Below are 19,862 nucleotides of genomic sequence, written 5' to 3' on the forward strand. Positions count from 1 at the left end.
TAGTTCTAGACACGATTAGTGGCTGTAGGAAGCGGGCCTGCTTTTCTTACTCCCAAAATAAATTTATAATATGTTTAAGTGATCTAGACTGGCAAATTTCATAGTGGTATTTCCAAAACGTCGACCACAAAGTATTCGAGTAAGAGTAGCAACCTTTGTATCTGTATCTATGCAAAACAAGCCATTAATTTTATCCCATCATAAAAGAAACCCCTCTGATGGAAATTTACATCCATGATAACTGATAATACCTCGTTCGAAATTTGCCGTATTAGTAAAAAAAAGGTTTGATTTGTGAAAGGTGTTTTATAGGTTTATTGTTCAAAACTCTAGATTTTTTAATTAATTAATTTGTCTCCTGCTTATAGCAACTATTTACCTGAGTTCATCTTGCCGCATTTGTAGAGGTTCTTACTGGACATTGTCCAATAGGCATTCAAGCGGTAAGGCTAGAAATCTGACAGCATTGTTTCCGACATTGGCGAACAGGGGACATAGCCGTTTCAACACATTTGTGTCTATCATTAGACCAATTCTTACACATGGAGCATTAGTCTATCAGAAAATTAAATGAAATACAGAGCACTCCCCGTGCATTAAGACATCTCCCACTGATGTGCTGGATCATATTATTGCATCAACTGCTTACAAACGTTTTCATAAGGAAAGTAACAACATTTTCTACTATAAGAATCAAGCAGATAAGAAATTGGATCATCATATTTTGTAGACTTAGAGATACCCTCAACAAACTTGAAATAAATCTAAATACAATAGATCACACTATATCCTCCCAAAATGGGATTTCAATAGAGACTTTCAGGTGAGAATACCTTCTAGACGTGAATAGAGAAGTGGTTTAGTAGGAGGGAGAATAGTATTTCAATCTTTACGGACGCAAAATTTACTGAGAAAAAGGAACGTCCGTCTACCAAACTCAATACAAGGCCTGTGGAGTTCTACCGAATAACTACAGGAGAATACAATGAGCTACCATATACATAGATTGCCTTGTCGCCGCCAAAGATAAACTCCAGCGTGGTCAGCAAATGTTAGAAGGCTTCAAGCTCCCTGGTAGGTTAACTCTACTTGTCCTTGATTTGTTCGTAATTAGGATTTCCGGTGAGAGGAACATTTTCGGTAATAAATAAGCAGACGAGTTGACTTCTCTCTGTACGAGTCCGAGACAACATCGTGCCCGCTAGAAAAGAGCAAGAGGGTGGAAAATACGCAAAATATGACAAAACAACAACAAATAACTAATTAAAAACGTTCAGAAATAGTATATAAAGACTTACAGCTAACATAACGGTCATTTGGAGAATAGATTTAAAAAATGCGAAAGCCGCAGTACAATATTCGCTGCAGCTGCAAACGTGAAGGGTGCGAGAAAACTGCTTTACACTTCCTCTGTGCGTGTACAAAACCTTATCTATCTAGCAAAAGCATAAAGGATGTACATAAATATTTTCATTGAGGGCACCAAATAGTTTGAAAATGACAATGAAACGATAGAAAAATATTTAAAGGTCTTACGAAGTGTTTATTAAAATGGCGCATGTGTCGCAGTAATTAACCCCGAAGGCAGGCTGTTGTTAAGATTGTAAAAAAAATTCTGAAATTTTGGTTTGGGTGTTTTTTTTATTAAAAATTATATTTATTTTCCGATATTAGGTCAATGTAAGGAGTAAAAATAAATATTTTAAATAAAAAAGTAGATTGTGTGGAATACGGAAAGTAAATTTACACCAAATTTCCTGAAAAAAATTTGTTTGTGCAAGATAAAAAGCGAAAGAACTGGGCTAGGTGTACTTTTCACATAAATTTTAAGGTTATGTGAAAAAATATTGTACGCAAAAGTTATAGATCTTTTCATTACCTAAAACTTTGTCGTATAACTTTTTTCTGTGTGACTTTTACTTTTGCCGGAAATCGATAAAAATCATTCTTAACCCTTAGAAATTAAATCGTTCCCCTCTTCTTCCTTTTCCCGAACTCAGATCGGCCGTACATCATTTTTTACTTATTGCTTACTATTTATATTTCATTTTCAATAAATTTCACTATAATGTTATAATATTGGACCCAATATAATTTTTCTTTTTCAAAAACTATCTTGTTGTATTATACTTCTATATTGGCATAGACTCCGCTTCCACCTCCTAAAAAATTATCAACCTTGGTCTGAAGGAACTTCAATAAAAGGACTCTGAGTGAAGCAATAATATATGAATACAATTCTTATTGACAAAAAGATAAATAAATTAATTTAATGCGCAAAATTAATTATGAGAAATGTCAACAAAAAATACGCAACAATGTTGCAAGTACATAATATATGGCATATGTATGCGTGTATGCGTGCGTAAATGCAACTAATGATAGATGAGCTGAACAAAAGATTGAAATTTAATCACACAAATCGATTACAACAAAAAAACTCAACTCATGAAAACTAATGTAATATTGAATTTGCATATTTGCAACACAAAAAAAATATGAAAAAAATATTCCATAAACATTTGCATGTGTATGTGTGTGTGTGCGCTTGGAAATACGCTCGATTGCATTTAATGAGCCCGATTGGTAAATACAAGTGTACATTAATTAAATACTAATTAATTGACATTAAGCGAGCAACGCGCACAACCCCAAACCAACGAGGAGGGTCATCACACCACACGAGAGAACAAAAGGCGAAAGCAAAACAAAAGTGTTAATGCAAAAAAAAAATACAAAAAAAATTCCAGAAATACCAAACAATGGTTAGCGAAAGCCAAAACGCAAAAAAAGCAACAACACACAGACGATAAACGCAGGGCGCGAGCCACGACCGCCGGACCTATCAACTCGATTGTACACTTCACCGACACACGGCACCTCTTTGGCAGCCACCACAAATGCATCTAATTGACGCCAAATTGACGTAAGCGACGCTTTACAATAGCAACAACAACGCCAACAGCGCTACACTGCACTTGCTCATGCTGATTTATGCGCAACAGCCCGCCTGATGGCGCTACAGCCTAGTTGTGTGTATGGTAATTGTATATGTGTGTATGTAAATATGTATGTGTGCTGCATCAGCGATAAGCTGAAAAAAAAAACTGTTGTGTGACATAAACATGGGCGCGCAACATGTGACTTGTTGTCCTAGTTTTCATGCCGGATATTGCTCGACATGGCATGTAGTGCGCATAACACAAAAGCGCTTGAGTGAGCGTAAACAATGAGTTGCTACTCAAAAGTTGAAGGAGAGCGCAGGTTTTGTATTTTAGGGAGTGTAAAATTTTTAGAAGAGAGCAGGAAAGTGAGTAAAATGCAAGAGCTTTTAAAAGCTTTTTAAGTTGGTAAATAGCTTTTGACCGTGAAAAGCTTTTTATGTCGGTAAAAAGCTTTTCAAGACAGTGAACAGCTTTTGAAAGCGATGAAAAGCTTTTAAAGTTGGTGAAAAGCTTCAAATCTTCAAAGTTTAACATAAGGTGATTGATATTGCTTTTGAATTCTGCTTTAAAAGTTTTGGTTTGACGCTTCATATACTTGAAGGTTTTGCTGTTAAAGCTATTTTTGGTCCAGAAATATTTAACGGTATAGATATATATTAAGTGAAGTTAACGAGAGTAAATTGGTATTGGGAAAGAATTATAATTATCGCTTTCTCTTAACAGTTTAGTATTTCGCACCAATATTTTATTTTATAATATAAACAACACTTTTACTTCATAATAGGGTGCCAGAAGCCGGTAGCCATCATGACTTGACCTGTAAAGCTTTCATTAAAAATGTAAATTATTAATGGAGAGATTGTTATATAAAAGCTAGGCGGAAAATGCTTTAAAAGTATAAAAACTTTACAGCTTTCAAGAAAAAAATTAAAAAAGCCATTAGTAATTCCTGCAACATTACCTCGGTATGCCAATACAAAAGCTTATGCATTATTAGCTGTATGTAATAAATGTATACCTCAAAGCTTTTGAAGGCAAACAAATTCGAGAACCCAAGTATTATGCTAACTAAATTTCTAGAGAACATATTATATTTGTATATTTATAAAAGCTTTATAGAATGTGCTGATGTGCTTTTCATTGAAAAGCTGTAATTTTGTCTTTTAAAAGTGAATGTGGATAAGAGCACCACTTTGTAACATTTAAGTGTATGACTATTGTATCAGCAAAAAAAAAACTAAAGAGAATAACCCAGTGAGCTTTTTAATATAATATAATTATGACAATGATAATAATGTGTAATATCTTTCTCACTAATTTAGTAACATATCGGTTAGTATGTATGTATGTTATAGGTGGTTAAAATTACTTAGAACCCATAAAAGCTTTCCAAAGAAAGCTAATGAATATTTAAATTAAAAAGTAATTGTTCCCTGGCTTTTATATCAGCGTATAACTATAACCGGTTATAGCAATAAAAGTTTATCTGCAGATTTTTATATAACCCCGAAAGCTTTTAAAAAAAAGCTTAAAGCTTTTCCTTATTTAATTTATTGTAATTAAGCATTTTTGATGTATCCGCGTATAATTATAAAATTTCATAGTATTGGTTAACCCTAAAAGCTTTTGAGAAAGCTTTCCTTTATTTGATTTATTATAATTAAAAATTAAGCTTTTTATAGATATGCGTATAATTATAAACTTTCATAGCAATGTTTAACCCTAAAAGCTTTTGAGAAAGCTTTCTCTTATTTGATTTATTATAATTAAGCAATAACCTTTTAATGAAACTGCGTATAATAATAATTATAATAAATTTTATAGCAATATCTAACCCAAAAAGCTTCTAAGAAAGCTTAGAGCTTTTCATTATTCATATTTTTTCGTTATTTTAGTAAGTTTATGTTAAAAGATGAATACTCTGCTAAAGTTTTTGAAGCTCTAAAAGCTTTTGAACACATGCTAAGCAGCTTTTCGTTGATTTTATTTCAGTTAAGCTTTTTTTTTCTCAGTGTACATTCCCTTATTTGAAGTTTGTGATTTAGTAAAATGTTTAAATATATTTTTATTGTATTTATGTTATAAGAGAATATGTATGTAGTAGTATGGTATATTTTAAAGAGCTTAGTAATAAAATTTGTGTACTTACAGTTATTTTGCATGTCTAATTTGGTTTGGTAGTTTGTAATTATTGTTCGTACGGTCGAAGTTCGAGAATATACACAAAACAAATCAAAACAACAAACATGAAATTAGATTCTTAAAGTCACATTGATAGGAATTTTGTGTTTTGTTTTCTATTTTTTTTTAAATCTAATTTAACTAAATTAGCTTAAGAGTGGTTGGTGGGGTAGAGTAGTGGGCAGGAGTGTTTATTAGTAGAGTGCATTTCCGGTTTCATAAAAGCTAAACTTTTTTACATTTTTTTTTGTTTCGGTTCCGAAAGTGGGTGTGAGTTACAGTTAGTGAAGAGAGGCGCGTGTTCTGGGAAAACAGTTAGATTTTTGGTGAGTGAAAAACTAAAATTATTACACAAATTTCGTTTAACTACTTGCGGTGGTGGCAACTATGAGGGGGATTACGTATGAATGAAGTTTAAGTGACTACACAATTAATTACAAAATGGCTGAATAATGATTACTTCGTTTGACAATATAACACAGAAACGCATTGATGCTATGTAAGACACTGTAGCAAAACGTAATGGAACGTAACGCAACGTAACACAACATAACGCAACGTATCCAGACGTAACGTGAAACGCTTTTTACATTGAAAATTTATGTTTTCTCGCTAGCGGTATTATTATGTACAGTTAATTTTTGAATATACTTTGTTATAATATTTTGTTTCTAATGTGAGTTCTATTTTACTTATTATTTTTTGTTTTTGTTTGAATAAGTATTTTGCATTTTGTAAAATGCCAACTGATCGTGAAACGAAAGTGTACATTTTGAGGTTCAACACCCACAAAGCAGAAAGACAAATGAGTTCGGTATTTATTTGCCATTATTTATTGTATTATTATATCTTATATAATTTATTCAAATATTTTTATTTTTTATTTTTATTTTTTTTTTATATATATTACATATTATATTTTATTATTATTATTTGATAATTTTTGATTTAACTTTTAAAGTATTTTATTTGATTTTTTATAAAATTTATTTTTTATTTCTAATTCAACTTTATTTGAATTTGAATCTTCTGAGACGTTAATTTCATTTTTACCAATGTAAGTGGAGGTACTTTTTTCAGTAGCCGATTTTTGACAGATCGCGCATGTTTCGTGTTAAGCTGTCTTGTTATTTTTTTCAGTATTGTTTCGCATTTCATCATGGAAACACTTACACCTAAATAACGTTTTCAAATCGAATCATTCAATTTTATTACGAAAATTCACGTTCTGTAAAGAATGTGTTTCGGTCAATTTACAGCTACTCGGACTGACGTATGGAAAGACTTGGCCCATTTTACATCGCGATCCTGAATCGAAAGCGTACAAGATATAGCTTGTACAAGAACTGAATCGGGTTGACCTTCCCCAGCGACTTCGCTTCGCTCTATGGGCTCTTGAAAAGTTCCAAGCAGATGAGATATTTTCGAGACAATTTTTGTTCAGTGATGAGGCCCATTTCTGGCTCAATGGGTATATAAACAAGCAGAACTGCCGCATTTTTAAGACTAAGAGCAAGCTTTTAATCCAGAAAAACAAGGGTTTGGTGTGGTTATCGCCCCATGATAACCGACTATTTGATGCCTGAAATTAAAGCTCGTGATTTGGACGACATTTGATTTCAACAAGACTTCCAAATTAATAAATGAATACGCCAGAGACATTAAAGTCTCTAATGATACAAAAGAATTTTATAGTATCCGGGGTCAAAATTGTACGGTGGGCGTAACACCCTTCACATTTTGGTAAAAACACATATTTCAGGACCTACTCGACCGATATCGACTAAATTTGGAATATGTGTATTTCTACTATGCTTATATCCCATATGACCCTATATTAAATTCCATTTGATTCTTTTACTTTCCAGTTTACAAAACAAGAACTAATCGAATAGTGTCCTTACATTGAGCCAACTTGGGCCAAAAATTGTCCAAATCGGGCCAAAGTTAGCTTTTTTATAATTTAAAATTTTTTAATATTTTATTATAATTAATTTTTATTGTTTTTTTTTTTTAATTTATAATTTAATTTTTTTTATCTTAAATTTTTTAAATTTTTAAAATAATAAATTTTTATTGTTTTTTATTTTTATTTTTTTTGTATAAAATTTAGATGTATTGATACTTATTTGATATTTTTTTAATATTTTTATTTTATTATTTTTTTGTCATTATTTCATTACTATAATTATGTTTTTATTATTATAATTGTTTTTATAATATCATAATTTCTTGCATTTAAGCCATTTGTCAGTAGCTAATGTGGGCGCAAGTTCGGAAGGGTTTGGTTATCGGCAGCCAAAGACTAAGTTGGTGCTCTACAGATGCATACACATATGTAATATAATACAGTTTTTATTATAAATCATTTTCAAAACATTTTATTGTTGTTTTACAAGTACTCGCTAAGTACTTGGCTCGAATGCGTAAGATATATTCCTTTCTTTCTTCTTTTCTTTTCTTCTTGGTCTTTATTTAATAATATAATTCAAAGATTAATAATGGAAAAAAGTCAAAGCCAACACAGGGGTAGCAGTAGAAGAGAAGAGCGCATAAGACGTTCATATACACATATATATATTTAAAAGTAGTAATAAGAATCATAACGGAAGTGAAAAAATCGAAATTTGCTTCCTAATTAGCATTAGTCTTTTACAAAAAATCAACTAAAACTTCGCACTTACCCATGTCATCGATGAGGGGCGCCATGCGCAACGTCACGCCGACCAACATGAGGCACATGACCAGCAGCAGACACGCTGTCACAACGATTGTGCAGCGCGCCCGCTGCGACAGGTCATCGGGATCGACGACCTTTGCGCCAACAAATGAAGGCAGGTAAAGAAGAAGAGAGTAAAAAGAGAGGAAAAAGAAGAAAAATGCAAAATTCTCATTTTAGTTTTTATTTATTTTTAATTTTTTATTTGCCTCTCTATACCTTGACAATGCGCGTTTCCAGATCCTGCACTAGGATTTTTGGTTTTTTATGTCGACGTCGCTTTTTGTGGCGATGATGGCTGAAAAGACGGAAAAATATAGTTTATATATATACATAACAATGGAGTTTTATATAATATCTGTACCTGGGCTTGAAATCTATTCATAAACTTACATTATAACTAAAAGCCCTAAAAACTTCAAACAAGAATTATCTACAAACTCTCAATACTAAAGATTGAATCTGAACTCATCAGTTCATTCTTCAATTAGTAGAAAATTTACTCTAGTTTTAAAACGCATCAACATCCATATGTCTTCGAGAAAATTCAAACCCTTTTTTTGGTTTCCCAATGTTTAGTCTTTTACGTCAAATTAATACCAAAACTTTCCAAGAGCCTCGTATAATATACCGTATATTGCTTCAACCTTCATCACCCTAACCCTATTTTATTACAGTGCTTCAATTTCTACATCATCTCATTGATAATCAAATTTCGATGTCTGCAGCTGATTTTACTCCCTTCGCTCTTTAAGTTTTGAACCAAGTACATGTTTTGGGTGATGATGAAGTAGAAACCTTCTGACCTATTGCTAATCGATTATAAAAGATTTGTGGAATCAAAAGTATTGAGATCATACTGAAGATTACATTGTTGTGCAAAATGTTTACCTCCTGACGTTATTTTTGAGTAGCTGCACATATGCCTATGGTCTAGTAAGAAAGTCCATTATTTACGTAAACCCAACTGTCGGGGGAATGGTCCAATTCAAACCTTCGTCCCTACTACCAAGCAACTGGAATAGTCGATTTTCACAAGCTTCTCTTGAGGCGAATTTTTCACCAACACAACCATTCGCCTTAGAGAGGGACAAGTAGTACTCACTTTGTGCAATGTGTGGAATATAAGGTGGATATATAAAAACCTCTAAATCAAGCTCCCGAACTGCTGGCAAGTCAATATCGATATGCAGGGCCTGATGTTGTGCTGCAGGAACACAAGTTCAAGCAATTAGGACCGAAGCTAACCACTTATAAGTGATTGTTTTCTTGGATGGTCCAACATCTGAGAGTACAGGTCCGAGTTACGAGAGGGGCAACTTATAGTGTATGATTCCCTGCCAATTCCACCCTTCCTGGCCGTCAATCCCGGCTGGGACACCGTTTACGCCAGCTCACCGCTATTCGAATATAGGTTTTTTCATTTAACGTTGGCGTAAGTTAACCACTTTTGATCTCCAGTAACTATCCCCTTTTGAGAGAGACTAGACAGCTAGGAGTTCACAGTGCTCGAAAGGGGAGTTCAAAGTGCTCAATCAAATCCAAAATATACAATGCGTTATATCACAGCAGAAGGATATGGAAGAGGGAAGGTACCCTTCATCCAACAAAGAAAGGCCTTAAGTAAAAAGACATCACTACACATTCATCCGAAGAACAACAAAAGGGGTAAACTTCATAAAGAAGTTTAAAATTACCCTCGGCAGTTGGGGCGAATGGAATAACTCCATGCTTAACCCACCGCTAAGAGATAGTACTATCAAGTGGTACATTGAAAGCTTGAAAATGTCGGCAGGTACCGATATCACCGTGCACTAAACTTTCCATACCTATAGGATGTTTTCCGAGCATTTCCTTGCAGAAGTTTTTTCTACAAATCGGTGTGTAAGTCTCCAATGCAACTACCGCAAGGAAAATAACGCCATCCTCAGCGATAGTCAAGCGGCACTTAAAGCGATCTTAGCTTACGATATTTCATTGCTTTGGTACAAGAATGCTTAGAAGGCTGAATAGTCTAGCAGTTTGCAATGTGGAATCAGGCCCGTAGATCTATATTTCTGAAGAGGAACACATCGTTGCAATAGCTTTCAACAGGATCCAGAAATTTATCGGATAGACCAAAACTGTTCAAGCCTCTAGGTACCGAATATGGGGACCTCAGTGTCTATAGTTAACTTTTAACCGAAAATAGTGGTCAATGTATGGGTTATATAGTATAATTAATATTTAGAGAGAACTATTTTATGACAGAGGCAGTAGCGTATCGAAACTGGGTTGAATCGGGTCAGTACATTCCTGAGCTCCCATTTACCTTATACACAGATTTTCGAACTTCCGAGTGACTTTATAATGCATATATCAGCCAATACTTGAGATATCTCAATGAAAATTAAAGAACATGTTTACCCATATATTATATATTTTTGCTTAAAATAAATAAAATTGGGCGAAGACTTGACTTAGCACCCAATAACTAATATCAGGATTTTCGAACATTCGGCTGACTTTACTCATATGATTGGTAATTGTATGGGAAGTACATTAGTGAAACGCAGAAAAATTTTTTTTTAGTATGTGGTATGATAGTAGTTGATAAATAAAATCGGGTCGTTACTACGCCAACCCCCATATACTAAATACGATGATTTTCGAACCGAATGTGCCTGTCAGTGGATGAGTAATATATATAGTATGTATATAATTTATGCATATTTAAAATTGCTTGGATTCCGATCCTCTGGTTGACATTTTCCACCTTTAAGTATTTCCCTGGCTTTTATTCCTATTAGTTGCAAGAGTATAAAATCTTCGGTTGCACTCAAAATTACCGCTTCCTTACTTGTTTTTAATTATTATTGAGACCTCATTTTCGCTCCATTACTTATTGTATAAAATATTCTTAATATGAGAAAACTTTGAAAGTATTGAACAATTAGCGTTAATATGATCTGAAATAATTGTTTGATTCACCCTAAAGCATTCAAACAATACGCTCGTCCATAACAAAAGCAGAGCACAGAGCGAATTTTCACTAAATTACCCATTAATATGAATCGTGAACAGTTCAATTCGCATTCGATAGTTGTACGCGTACATATTTGTAAATAATGCAAGCGCCTCAAGCCCACACGAGCGCGAAAAGTGCAGTTTTGTTAAAATACAGGGTGGTCATGATGCATTTTTTTGCATTTTTACACTGTTTTTGTAAATTTTGAAAGCGAAGATGGGTGATGACAGTTTTTAGTACGCCAAAAGTGAGCAGTGTTAAGAGTTTTCGAAAGAGTAGATACTTTTTACAAAATTTATTTTTAATTTTTTATATTTTTTTTATTTATTTTTAGATTTTTTTTTATTATTTTTTTGATTCTTTCAAATTTTTCTATTTTTTTTCAAATTTTTTTTTATAATTTTTTTTTTCAATTTTTTTAAATTTTTTTTTTTTTTAAATGTTTTCAGAATTTTTTTTTATTTTTTTAATTTTTTTATATGTTTTGTTTTCAGAATTTTTTTTAATTAAAAAAAAAATTTTTACCTATATTTATTTTAGTTTTTGTTATGAAAACAGGATACTGTTTCTTTTGTTTTTGTTTTGTTTATTATTTTAATTTTTTCTGAATTAATTTAAAACAAAAAAATATTTCTTCATTTAGAAATTTGCTTCTGAACCACCCATTATGCCCGCGTTCAACCAACTTTGTCAGCTCGCAATTTCCACGAAATTCGATAGCGCCATTTCGCACAGCTCAGCATGCGCCTGCGGAATACAATAAACAAACAAAGCCGCATGCAACAACAAGAACAGCAACTTTTTTCGCAGAATTTTCCATGCCACCAAAGAATCGAGCGAGCAGGTCGAGCTGAGTGCAAATGGCTTTAATAAAGCAGCTGAACAGTCAAGAGCCTACCGCCAACTGCACTACATCAGCAAGTATATGCCCTTGCCATTCTTCCTCGAGAAGCTTCACACACATTCACCACGCCCACACTCACGCCAGCGCGACACGCGCGCCAGCTTACTGAACTCTTTGGCACACCTTGACCCAAATTTCAGACGAAGCATAATTAAAGCACAAAACATGCTGGCAGCCTCAACAGCAATCAACGGCAGTGCGCCGAAAGCCGGAGGTAGGCAGGCGGGTGGCTCATCAGAGGGCATGGATGTGCGGCTGAAGGGCGCACAGGGTGCAAACCGGCAGTCAGCTGTTGAATTGTTTGCATAGTTCAGCAGACAGTGATACAGTTGGTGTTGCTCACCTTGTTGTTGTTGTCGCCAAGCGTACTTGTGCGGCGAAATTTTTCAAATCAAAAAAGAACTGGAGATAAACTCATATACGTATATTTGAGTAGACTCGTGTAATCCTTATGAAGGCGAACGTGTGCCAAGTTCCCACGCCTTTGTATGACCGAAGTCTGTAGCAAAGGCAAGCGCATCTCGATTTCATGGAAACACAAATAATAATTGCAGCGCCGCTTCGCAAATCGACGTCCCAAAGTGGCAAGTAAGCATCCAATGGCCGCGCGATGATTTGCAAATATCCTGCGCCCTGGCGATGCCAACGCCTTGCAATGCTGATTTTCTTGTTTCGTCCTCTTTTTGCTTGCCATTCGTAATCTTAATTGCTGTGCCACACTTTTTTTTTTTTGTGCCGACACTCTTCTATTGTTCTCAAGTTCCCACAGTTGCTTTGCCGCAACCATCAATTTTCACTTGATATTCTCGGTGTACGCAATCCTTCGTTCGTTATCTTCTTCTCTTCCACGCTGCCGTGCTTTTGGCTGCTACGAATTGTTTTCGATTAATTGGTAAAGCTTTATCAGCGCGCTTGTGTGTGTGCTGGTTGGTGGCGCGGTGGCGTGGGCGGTGTCAGAAGATCAGCCTCAACGAAATTATCTCGCCGTCAGCGGGCGTACATTGAACGGCCCTAATTGCAAACGGTCCAGTTGGCTGCGTTGCTTGGCTGGGCGGGTCGCTTGAACTACAGCCGCTGGGCCAAAATATAAGTGGATAGCGAATGGAATCTCAAAGATATTAACGGAAGACCACCAGAAGGGCTAACTGACCAGTTAAGCAATATACAGTTCATGGAGATTTACCAGAATTATCGTACCCTTTGGCCTCTTCTGAGTAAATTCTTTATCAAATTATCTTCTATAGGTTAGGTTAGGTTAGTTAAATAGGCTTATTTTTTGTGAGACGATGAATGACACTGTTTGGACAGCAAGGAACGATTGTCCGTTGTGATAAACAGCACTCTTACTCAACCTTACTAAAAGCTAGAATTTCAAGTTCAGCCCAGGTATTCTCGACCACTGAAGTGCTGTTTGCTACCAAAGCTTGCTGAGCTCGCACGAGGCCCATATAACCAGCTTCCGAATGCACAAAGATAAGGGAACCCGTGCTCATTTACATTCTGATAGAATTAGCGTATGGCTGACCCTTCTAGCGCGCTCATCAGCTTTGCAGTTTCCGACGATTCCGCTGTGATCAGGCATCTAGGAAAGTTTAATATGGATTTAGTTTGATGTGCTTGCTGGTAAGATCATGCTCTCTTTGACCAGCTTTGAGCTCACTGTCAGCTAAACCAGGGTCTGTATAGCAGCTCTGCTATCGTAATGGACGCATATCTCCCTAAAAGAAGCCTGAGAAGTACATCTGCTACCTTGATGACTGTCCCTCCTGCTTTAAAGACACAACAGTGGATTGGTTATTGACAGTCTGGAACAAGAGTTGAGTGAGAGCTCCCAATAGGAAACTTCCCTGCCAACCATGCGTCTTGAGCTTCGATCCATCCGAGAAAAAGCTCACCGCGTCTCTTCTCTAGCGGCCCCGCTCCACTCACATATCTCTCGGTGTTATATGCGCTGTTATCAAGAATGCAGTCAAAGTGCGAGAGGTTTTCGGAATGTCCCGCTTTGGGAATCTTACAACAAGTTTGAACAATTATACTGCACAAGTTTGTGAAGCTTAATTCAGCCTTACGAGTTTTCGAGCGAAAGGTTCTGCGGAAGATTTTGCGCATTAGCAACGGCGACTACCACAGTCGATGGAACGATGAACTATACGACGACATTGACATAGTTCAGTGAACTGGAAGACAGCGGATACTCTGGTTAAGTCATGATGTCCGAATGGATGAAAACTCCAGATCTAAGAGTATTTGACGAAGTATCCGCCCAGGGAAACAGAATCCTACAATCCGTTGGAAAGACAAGATGGGGAGGGACCTGGTTTTACTTGGAACAAGCTTATAATGGTAGTTGAAATCCTCTTTTTCGGCCAGGAGACTTGAACTAGGGTCCGTATTATCATAGCATCACACACCATCTTTAAAGCAGCCGGGTTTCTAATCAAAAAAATTCGTATACCTCATTGGCCTGTCCATATACTGTATTCTACTTCATAGTTTATTAATTAAACCATTGTCTTGGGCATTTGAGCTCGGCTGTCTATTAACTTCAGCGAGTTCCTTTACAGTTTCTCGGCGCTGTTTACACACATTTAACCAACAATTTATTCTACATATTTCAAATGTACTTAAAGACTTTGTGCGGCTGTGCCTTACTTACCGATGTTTTCGATGTCGGCGATGGCTGCTTGGAACTATTTCTTCAAGGTCGTCATTTTTATCGGACTCCGTTTGGATTTGCATATCGTAAGGGAAGTTATCATTGTACTGAAATTGGCTGCAGTTAACGGGAAAATTAATTAGAATTTTTAAAAGAGAATTCAGTATTGTTTGAAATTAAATATGATATATGGACTTACATTGGCTCATTAGGCGGCATACTAAGTATGCAGTGTTGCAATCCGCTTGGTGTTGGATAAACCAAAACCGGATCTGAACATCTGTGGTAACGTTCTGTGTGAGACATTTACGATAATATAGATTATTAAGGCTTATAAATAAGATAATCTCAAGGTGCTTACTGTATTTTCGTTTGCGCTTTCGATACTCATCGTCACTGCCGCTCTGCCCTGATGGCCAACTGGGCTTGTAGCGCTGTTTGTTCTTCTCGCGGCCGCGCGATGAAGACTTCGTTGTAGTGCAGCAACCAGTCGGCGCCACACTGGAACCAGTCGATGTCGAAGTCATGCGGTTCAGCTTGGCCGTATCGGCAGGTACCGCCGCGCCGCCTACAATAACTCCATTGGCATTGCCATTGCGCACGCGCGAACCGTTAAGCGGCACAACAGCCGTGGTGCCGTCGGTAATGTCGGCAGCCGTGGTAGCTTGGTACACCGTAGTAGCTGGCGCAGGCGTCTTAGTGGCAGCAGTGTTGCCGTTAATTGTGGTGCGGTGCGCGGGCAATTGATTTTGTGCGTTAGATGGCGCTACTGGCACGGCGTAGCCAGACGTAGTGAATTTATTTGTATTGAAACTATCTACTAATTGATCACTATGACTAATATTACACGGCAATGTCCCGCTCACTGCGCCGGCGCCAACAGCTGACGTTGCGGGCACAAAAGGCGCTTGCACTATTTGAGGTGTCGGCAGCAGACGATTGCGCCCCATGCCGCCGACGACTAACAGACTTGTGCTTTTCGATTTGAAACGATCGCCCAGCATGAAGGCACCAACACCACCACCACCACCGCCGCCTGCTGCAGTTGGCGAGCAGATGGGTGCGTGTAGCGACAAAGAGTCGCTTTGATTCAACAAAGTGCTAACGGTCAAATTGGCGCTCTCCTCCGAAGTATTCTGACGCGAAATGTAACGTGAGTAGGCGGACATATCGCCGAAGTCACCCGCACCGCCGTAAGTGCTGTCCGTATAAGACACTTGATGGCGAAAGATGTGCTGTTTGGTTTGGGTAATCTTATTGCTGGTGGGGACTGTTGTGATTTCGCTACCGACAACGGTGGTGTAGGCGCCAGCTCTGGGCGCTGCGGTGTAAGGAACGGCAGTGGTGGGCGTAATTATATGCTTCGTAGTTGTAGCGGCCTGCATGGCATTGTCAATGCTAACTGTCGTCTGTGCCAGTGGTGGCAATGGCATTGGCTCCGTTGCTGGTGCCGGTATCGTGGCGATCAAATGTCGTGGCAGTACGGGGCTGCATTGTGCACTAATCGATTTGGCTTCGAGTATGCGCAAGCGTTTTGCCAGTCGTGCACGTTCGTAAATGAGTGAGGCAGTTTCGTCTGGTATGATTTCGGCGCCGCCAAAGCTTACCGTACAACGCGAGCTGCCGAACGATAAACTCTCGATGCTGTCGCGTAGTGAAGTCAAGCTATCGTCGGCCATCGTTGACGTATGCAAGCGTGCGCCGGTGCCGTTCTCATAACCACTGGCCAATGAAGTGGTGTCATAGGTGCGCTCCAGCAACGAAACGGGTAAACCGCCGTTGCCACCATTGCCATTACTATTGCCGTTACCATTAATAACCGAGACCGAACGTCTATGTGTGGCAGCACGTGAGTCGCCGGAGCCCGAGCTCGATGTCATCACTTCAGCTGGTGTATGCGTCTGCGCGCGTACTAACAAGCTGCGCCTTACCATAGTCTGTCCACCGGCAGCGCCAGCACCGCTTACATCATTCTTCTCCGAAGAATTGCTCAGCGTGCTGGCTACGCTATCATCAGCCGGCTGTCCGACTGCAGCACCGTGTGCAGTAGTCAGCTGCGTTTTGACCTTCTGCGTCTTTGTTAGCGTGGCACGTGCCAATTGCGAGCGATGACTACCGTTCGAAGCTGAGGCCGAGGTTGAGAATACCTCTATTTCATCGCCATCCTTTCTGCTGCCACTATCGCTTCTTCGCTTTGTTGCAGTCTTTGTGCTACGTAAGCCGGTAGGTGACGCCATCATTGCGTCAAACTCGCCACGCATGTAGACATCGGGTTCGCTATCGCCGCGCAACTTACGCGAACCACCGAAAAGTTTGCGACTAAAAAATATGCGTCCAATGGACTTACGTTTCATGCGTTTGGCACGCTTACGCTCCTCACACTCCCGCTTGATGGCCATCACTTTCTTCTGCAGCAGTGTGCTGAAGATTACCTCGTAGGTAAGCGCTCGCTGCAGGTCTTCGAGCGTGTCGTTCGTACTAACCGCTTTGTCCACCTTCATAAGCACACGTGGCGTTGGACTGTCATCGTCGTTAGGTAGTTCGTTCCGCTGCTCGTCAAGTCTGGCCTGTTGGGTCTCCATTTCAGTTGTGCCTTCTGCCACACCCTCTACTGGTTCTTCGTACATGCTTTTAGTTGGACTTTTGTCTTCACCTACTGCACTTTTGCGTGGCTTCGATTTGCCACCAAAATCCCTAGGCAGCTGTTCTAAGCTTGTTTTCTCTAACATTCCGACGTTTCCGGCGTCTTTAACAAGCGTCCTACCGTCTGCTTTCTGCGGCTCAATCATGTTTTCTTCCTCCATGTTTCTTTCTCTGTGGCCTCTTTTGTTTTTCTTCTCGTTACTATAATATGTCAGTACTCTGCCTCTTTCGAATTAACATTCTCACCTCTCCGTTTGGGTCGAGTCTTTTTTGTTGTCTCTGCAGACTTTGCAAAAATGGTATTAGCAGTACGGCAGCTTGTTCTTTCTTTATAAAATTTGTGTTTTGTTGTTGCTGTTCTTCAATAGTTAGTATACGTTTTCTTGTGCCCTCTCTACTCTTGTCGCTTCTGTCCGTCTGCCTCAACATTTTTCCATTGTTTCATGACATCAGCTGATTTATTTGTTGTTGCTGTTCTTTTTTGCGGTATTGATTTTGTTGTGACATCTGTAAAACATTTATTTTACCATCTCTTTGCCCGTTTCTGCTGCGCTCTATCGCTTTGGAATGTCATTCGTATTCAAATATGTTTTTACTCTTTTTGTTGTTGTTATTTCTTGTTAGTGATTTATTACACTGGGTGCATATGTTGCCACATGTGTGAGTTATTCATGTCATCTCAATTGAAATCCTTGCTCTTTTTCCCCCTTTTCTTCAGCTTTGAGGAATCTATTAGTTTGCGGCTCTTTGAGTGGCACTTGGACACAATCGCAATCACTCAATTCTTCTCAAGATCGCTCGGTTGTCTGATGCAGTTGTAGTTTATCTGAAAAATGAAAGGAAAGCGAAGTGTGAAACTAATGGCTGTAGAAGTGTTGCTATTAATAAAGGATTGAAATGTAATCAGTTTAGAGTGAGCGAGAATAAGTATGAGTTTTGAAGTGGCTTCAAAGTGAAGTTATGAAGCTCTACTTTTCATAATCCGAAAAGAAATCGATAAACAACAAAACTGAAAAACAAATAAAGATTGGTTATTATGCGAGATAATCACTATGATGTAAAAAAGAATTATATAGGGTGGTTTTTTTTTCAATATTATCTCAGAATAGCCACTAGACTTCCGAAGTGACCGCACAACTCTCAGAATTAAGCTGCACTTCTGATCAGTTCATCTACTGCTACCTTGAGAGCAGCCAGATCTGGTTGAAATACTCTACATTGGTGTGGCAGTTTAAAACTGGAGTTTATGAAGAGCTTCCTACAGAAGACTCCACCTTCTACTCTCCCCATAACTTCGACCTACTTGTGAAAAAGCTCACTGCATCCCTTCTCCAACGGCTTCGGTTCGCCCACAAATCCCTCGAAACAGTGATCTAGACTGTAAGGAGCGAAAGCAATTGAGAATTTCATTGCGTCCGTGCTCTGAGCCCTCTCAAATAGCCAGCATCCATAACTCTTGAAGCAGACAGATGCCCTCCTCACTCTTCCCTCAATGCTGAGCTTCCAAGAGAGCTTCGTATTAAATATAAGCGACAAGTACTTCCCTCTGTTCGTTGAAGAATACAACCCCCCAACGAGCGATCTGCGAGGAAATAAAACTCAGTTTTATTTTGATTTATGGCTAATTCATTCCTCCCTGCGTCCCTGGTTACCACGAGTCTAGCTCGATAACTTTATTTTAAACTTTAATTTACGTCTGGTGGCAACCCTTATTACTAATATAATTTTTTTCTTCTCTCAATTTTCTTGATTTGAAGTTTTAAATAAGTGGCAACACCCTTAAAAATTATGCTTTAACTATAAGATTTTGAGCTTGTTAAATTTGTTGGCAATACTGCAATATTTCGTGTAATTACAATTCACATTAATATCCTTTTCCAAGAATTCTATCTTTTCATTATTACAATTTATAAATAAGTGGTAGCTCTTTTAGTACTTTTTTTGTTCCAAGCTTTAAACAATTTTCAGTTGATAACCATTTTGTAAAATTTATTTTAATTTTAATTCTTTATGAATTTTGTTTTTTTTTAATCAGGTGGCAACTCTGTTATAGTTTTTTTAATAGTAAAGTTGTTTTTAATTTATGAAAAATAAAAGTCAACAAAATTTAGCATTTTATTAAATTAAAAGCTTTTCTTATATAAAGTTCGAAAAAGTGGCAACGCTTACAAATATTATAATATTTTAAACGACTACTCTCTTTGAATAATTTCAATGCAAGTTTTAGAAATGCAATTGTTTGTAATTTTTATAGATTTAACGTTTAAATAAGTGGCAACACTCCTAAGATATAATTTGTGGCAACATGTGAGCTTCTAAGCTTGCTAAATTTTTTGGCAATACTGCAATATTTTCATTAAGGATGCGTTCAGTTTTTCATTATTACAATTTAGAAATAGGTGGCAGCTCTCTTAGAACTTTTTTTGCTAATAACATACAACAATTTTAGCTTAATAGCAATTCGGTGTAATTAATTTTATTTTTAATTCTTTCCGAATTTAGTTTTTTTAATAATCAGGTGGCAACTTTGTTAAATATTTTTTAATAGTTAAGTCATTTTTAATTTATGAAAAATAAAAATAAAAAAACACTTTGCTATTTACATTAAAAGCTTTTCTCATATAAAATTCGAAAATGTGGCAACGCTTAAAAAAATTACTAGAAGCTATACGAAATTTACATCGTGCAATATTAGAACAGTTTTTAAATTGGTCAGTTTAAACTATGACTGTGTTCTCCATGCCACTAGCGTGATGGAATTTTGTTGCGTAACACAATTTCGTTGCAATTCAACTATTTCTCAAAAA

The 19,862-nt window shown here is 37.3% G+C and overlaps 1 protein-coding gene across 1 annotated transcript in view; it reads right to left on the reverse strand.

The window, feature by feature from the left end:
• Window positions 1-7,171: 7,171 nt before the first annotated feature.
• LOC105221978 (uncharacterized) overlaps window positions 7,172-19,862 on the reverse strand; it is a 136,986-nt gene continuing 124,295 nt past the window's right edge. Inside the window, exons 3-7 of the mRNA XM_049453533.1 lie at window positions 14,774-17,881; window positions 14,612-14,705; window positions 14,413-14,529; window positions 8,065-8,143; window positions 7,172-7,940 (exon numbers count right to left, since the gene is read on the reverse strand). Coding sequence (XP_049309490.1) covers window positions 7,779-7,940; window positions 8,065-8,143; window positions 14,413-14,529; window positions 14,612-14,705; window positions 14,774-17,216 — 2,895 coding nt within the window. The 5' untranslated portion in view covers window positions 17,217-17,881 and the 3' untranslated portion in view covers window positions 7,172-7,778. The remainder of the gene's footprint in view (window positions 7,941-8,064; window positions 8,144-14,412; window positions 14,530-14,611; window positions 14,706-14,773; window positions 17,882-19,862) is intronic.

The sequence above is a fragment of the Bactrocera dorsalis genome, chromosome 3 (genome assembly GCF_023373825.1).
Source record: "Bactrocera dorsalis isolate Fly_Bdor chromosome 3, ASM2337382v1, whole genome shotgun sequence".
In the NCBI taxonomy this organism is placed as follows: domain Eukaryota; kingdom Metazoa; phylum Arthropoda; class Insecta; order Diptera; family Tephritidae; genus Bactrocera; species Bactrocera dorsalis.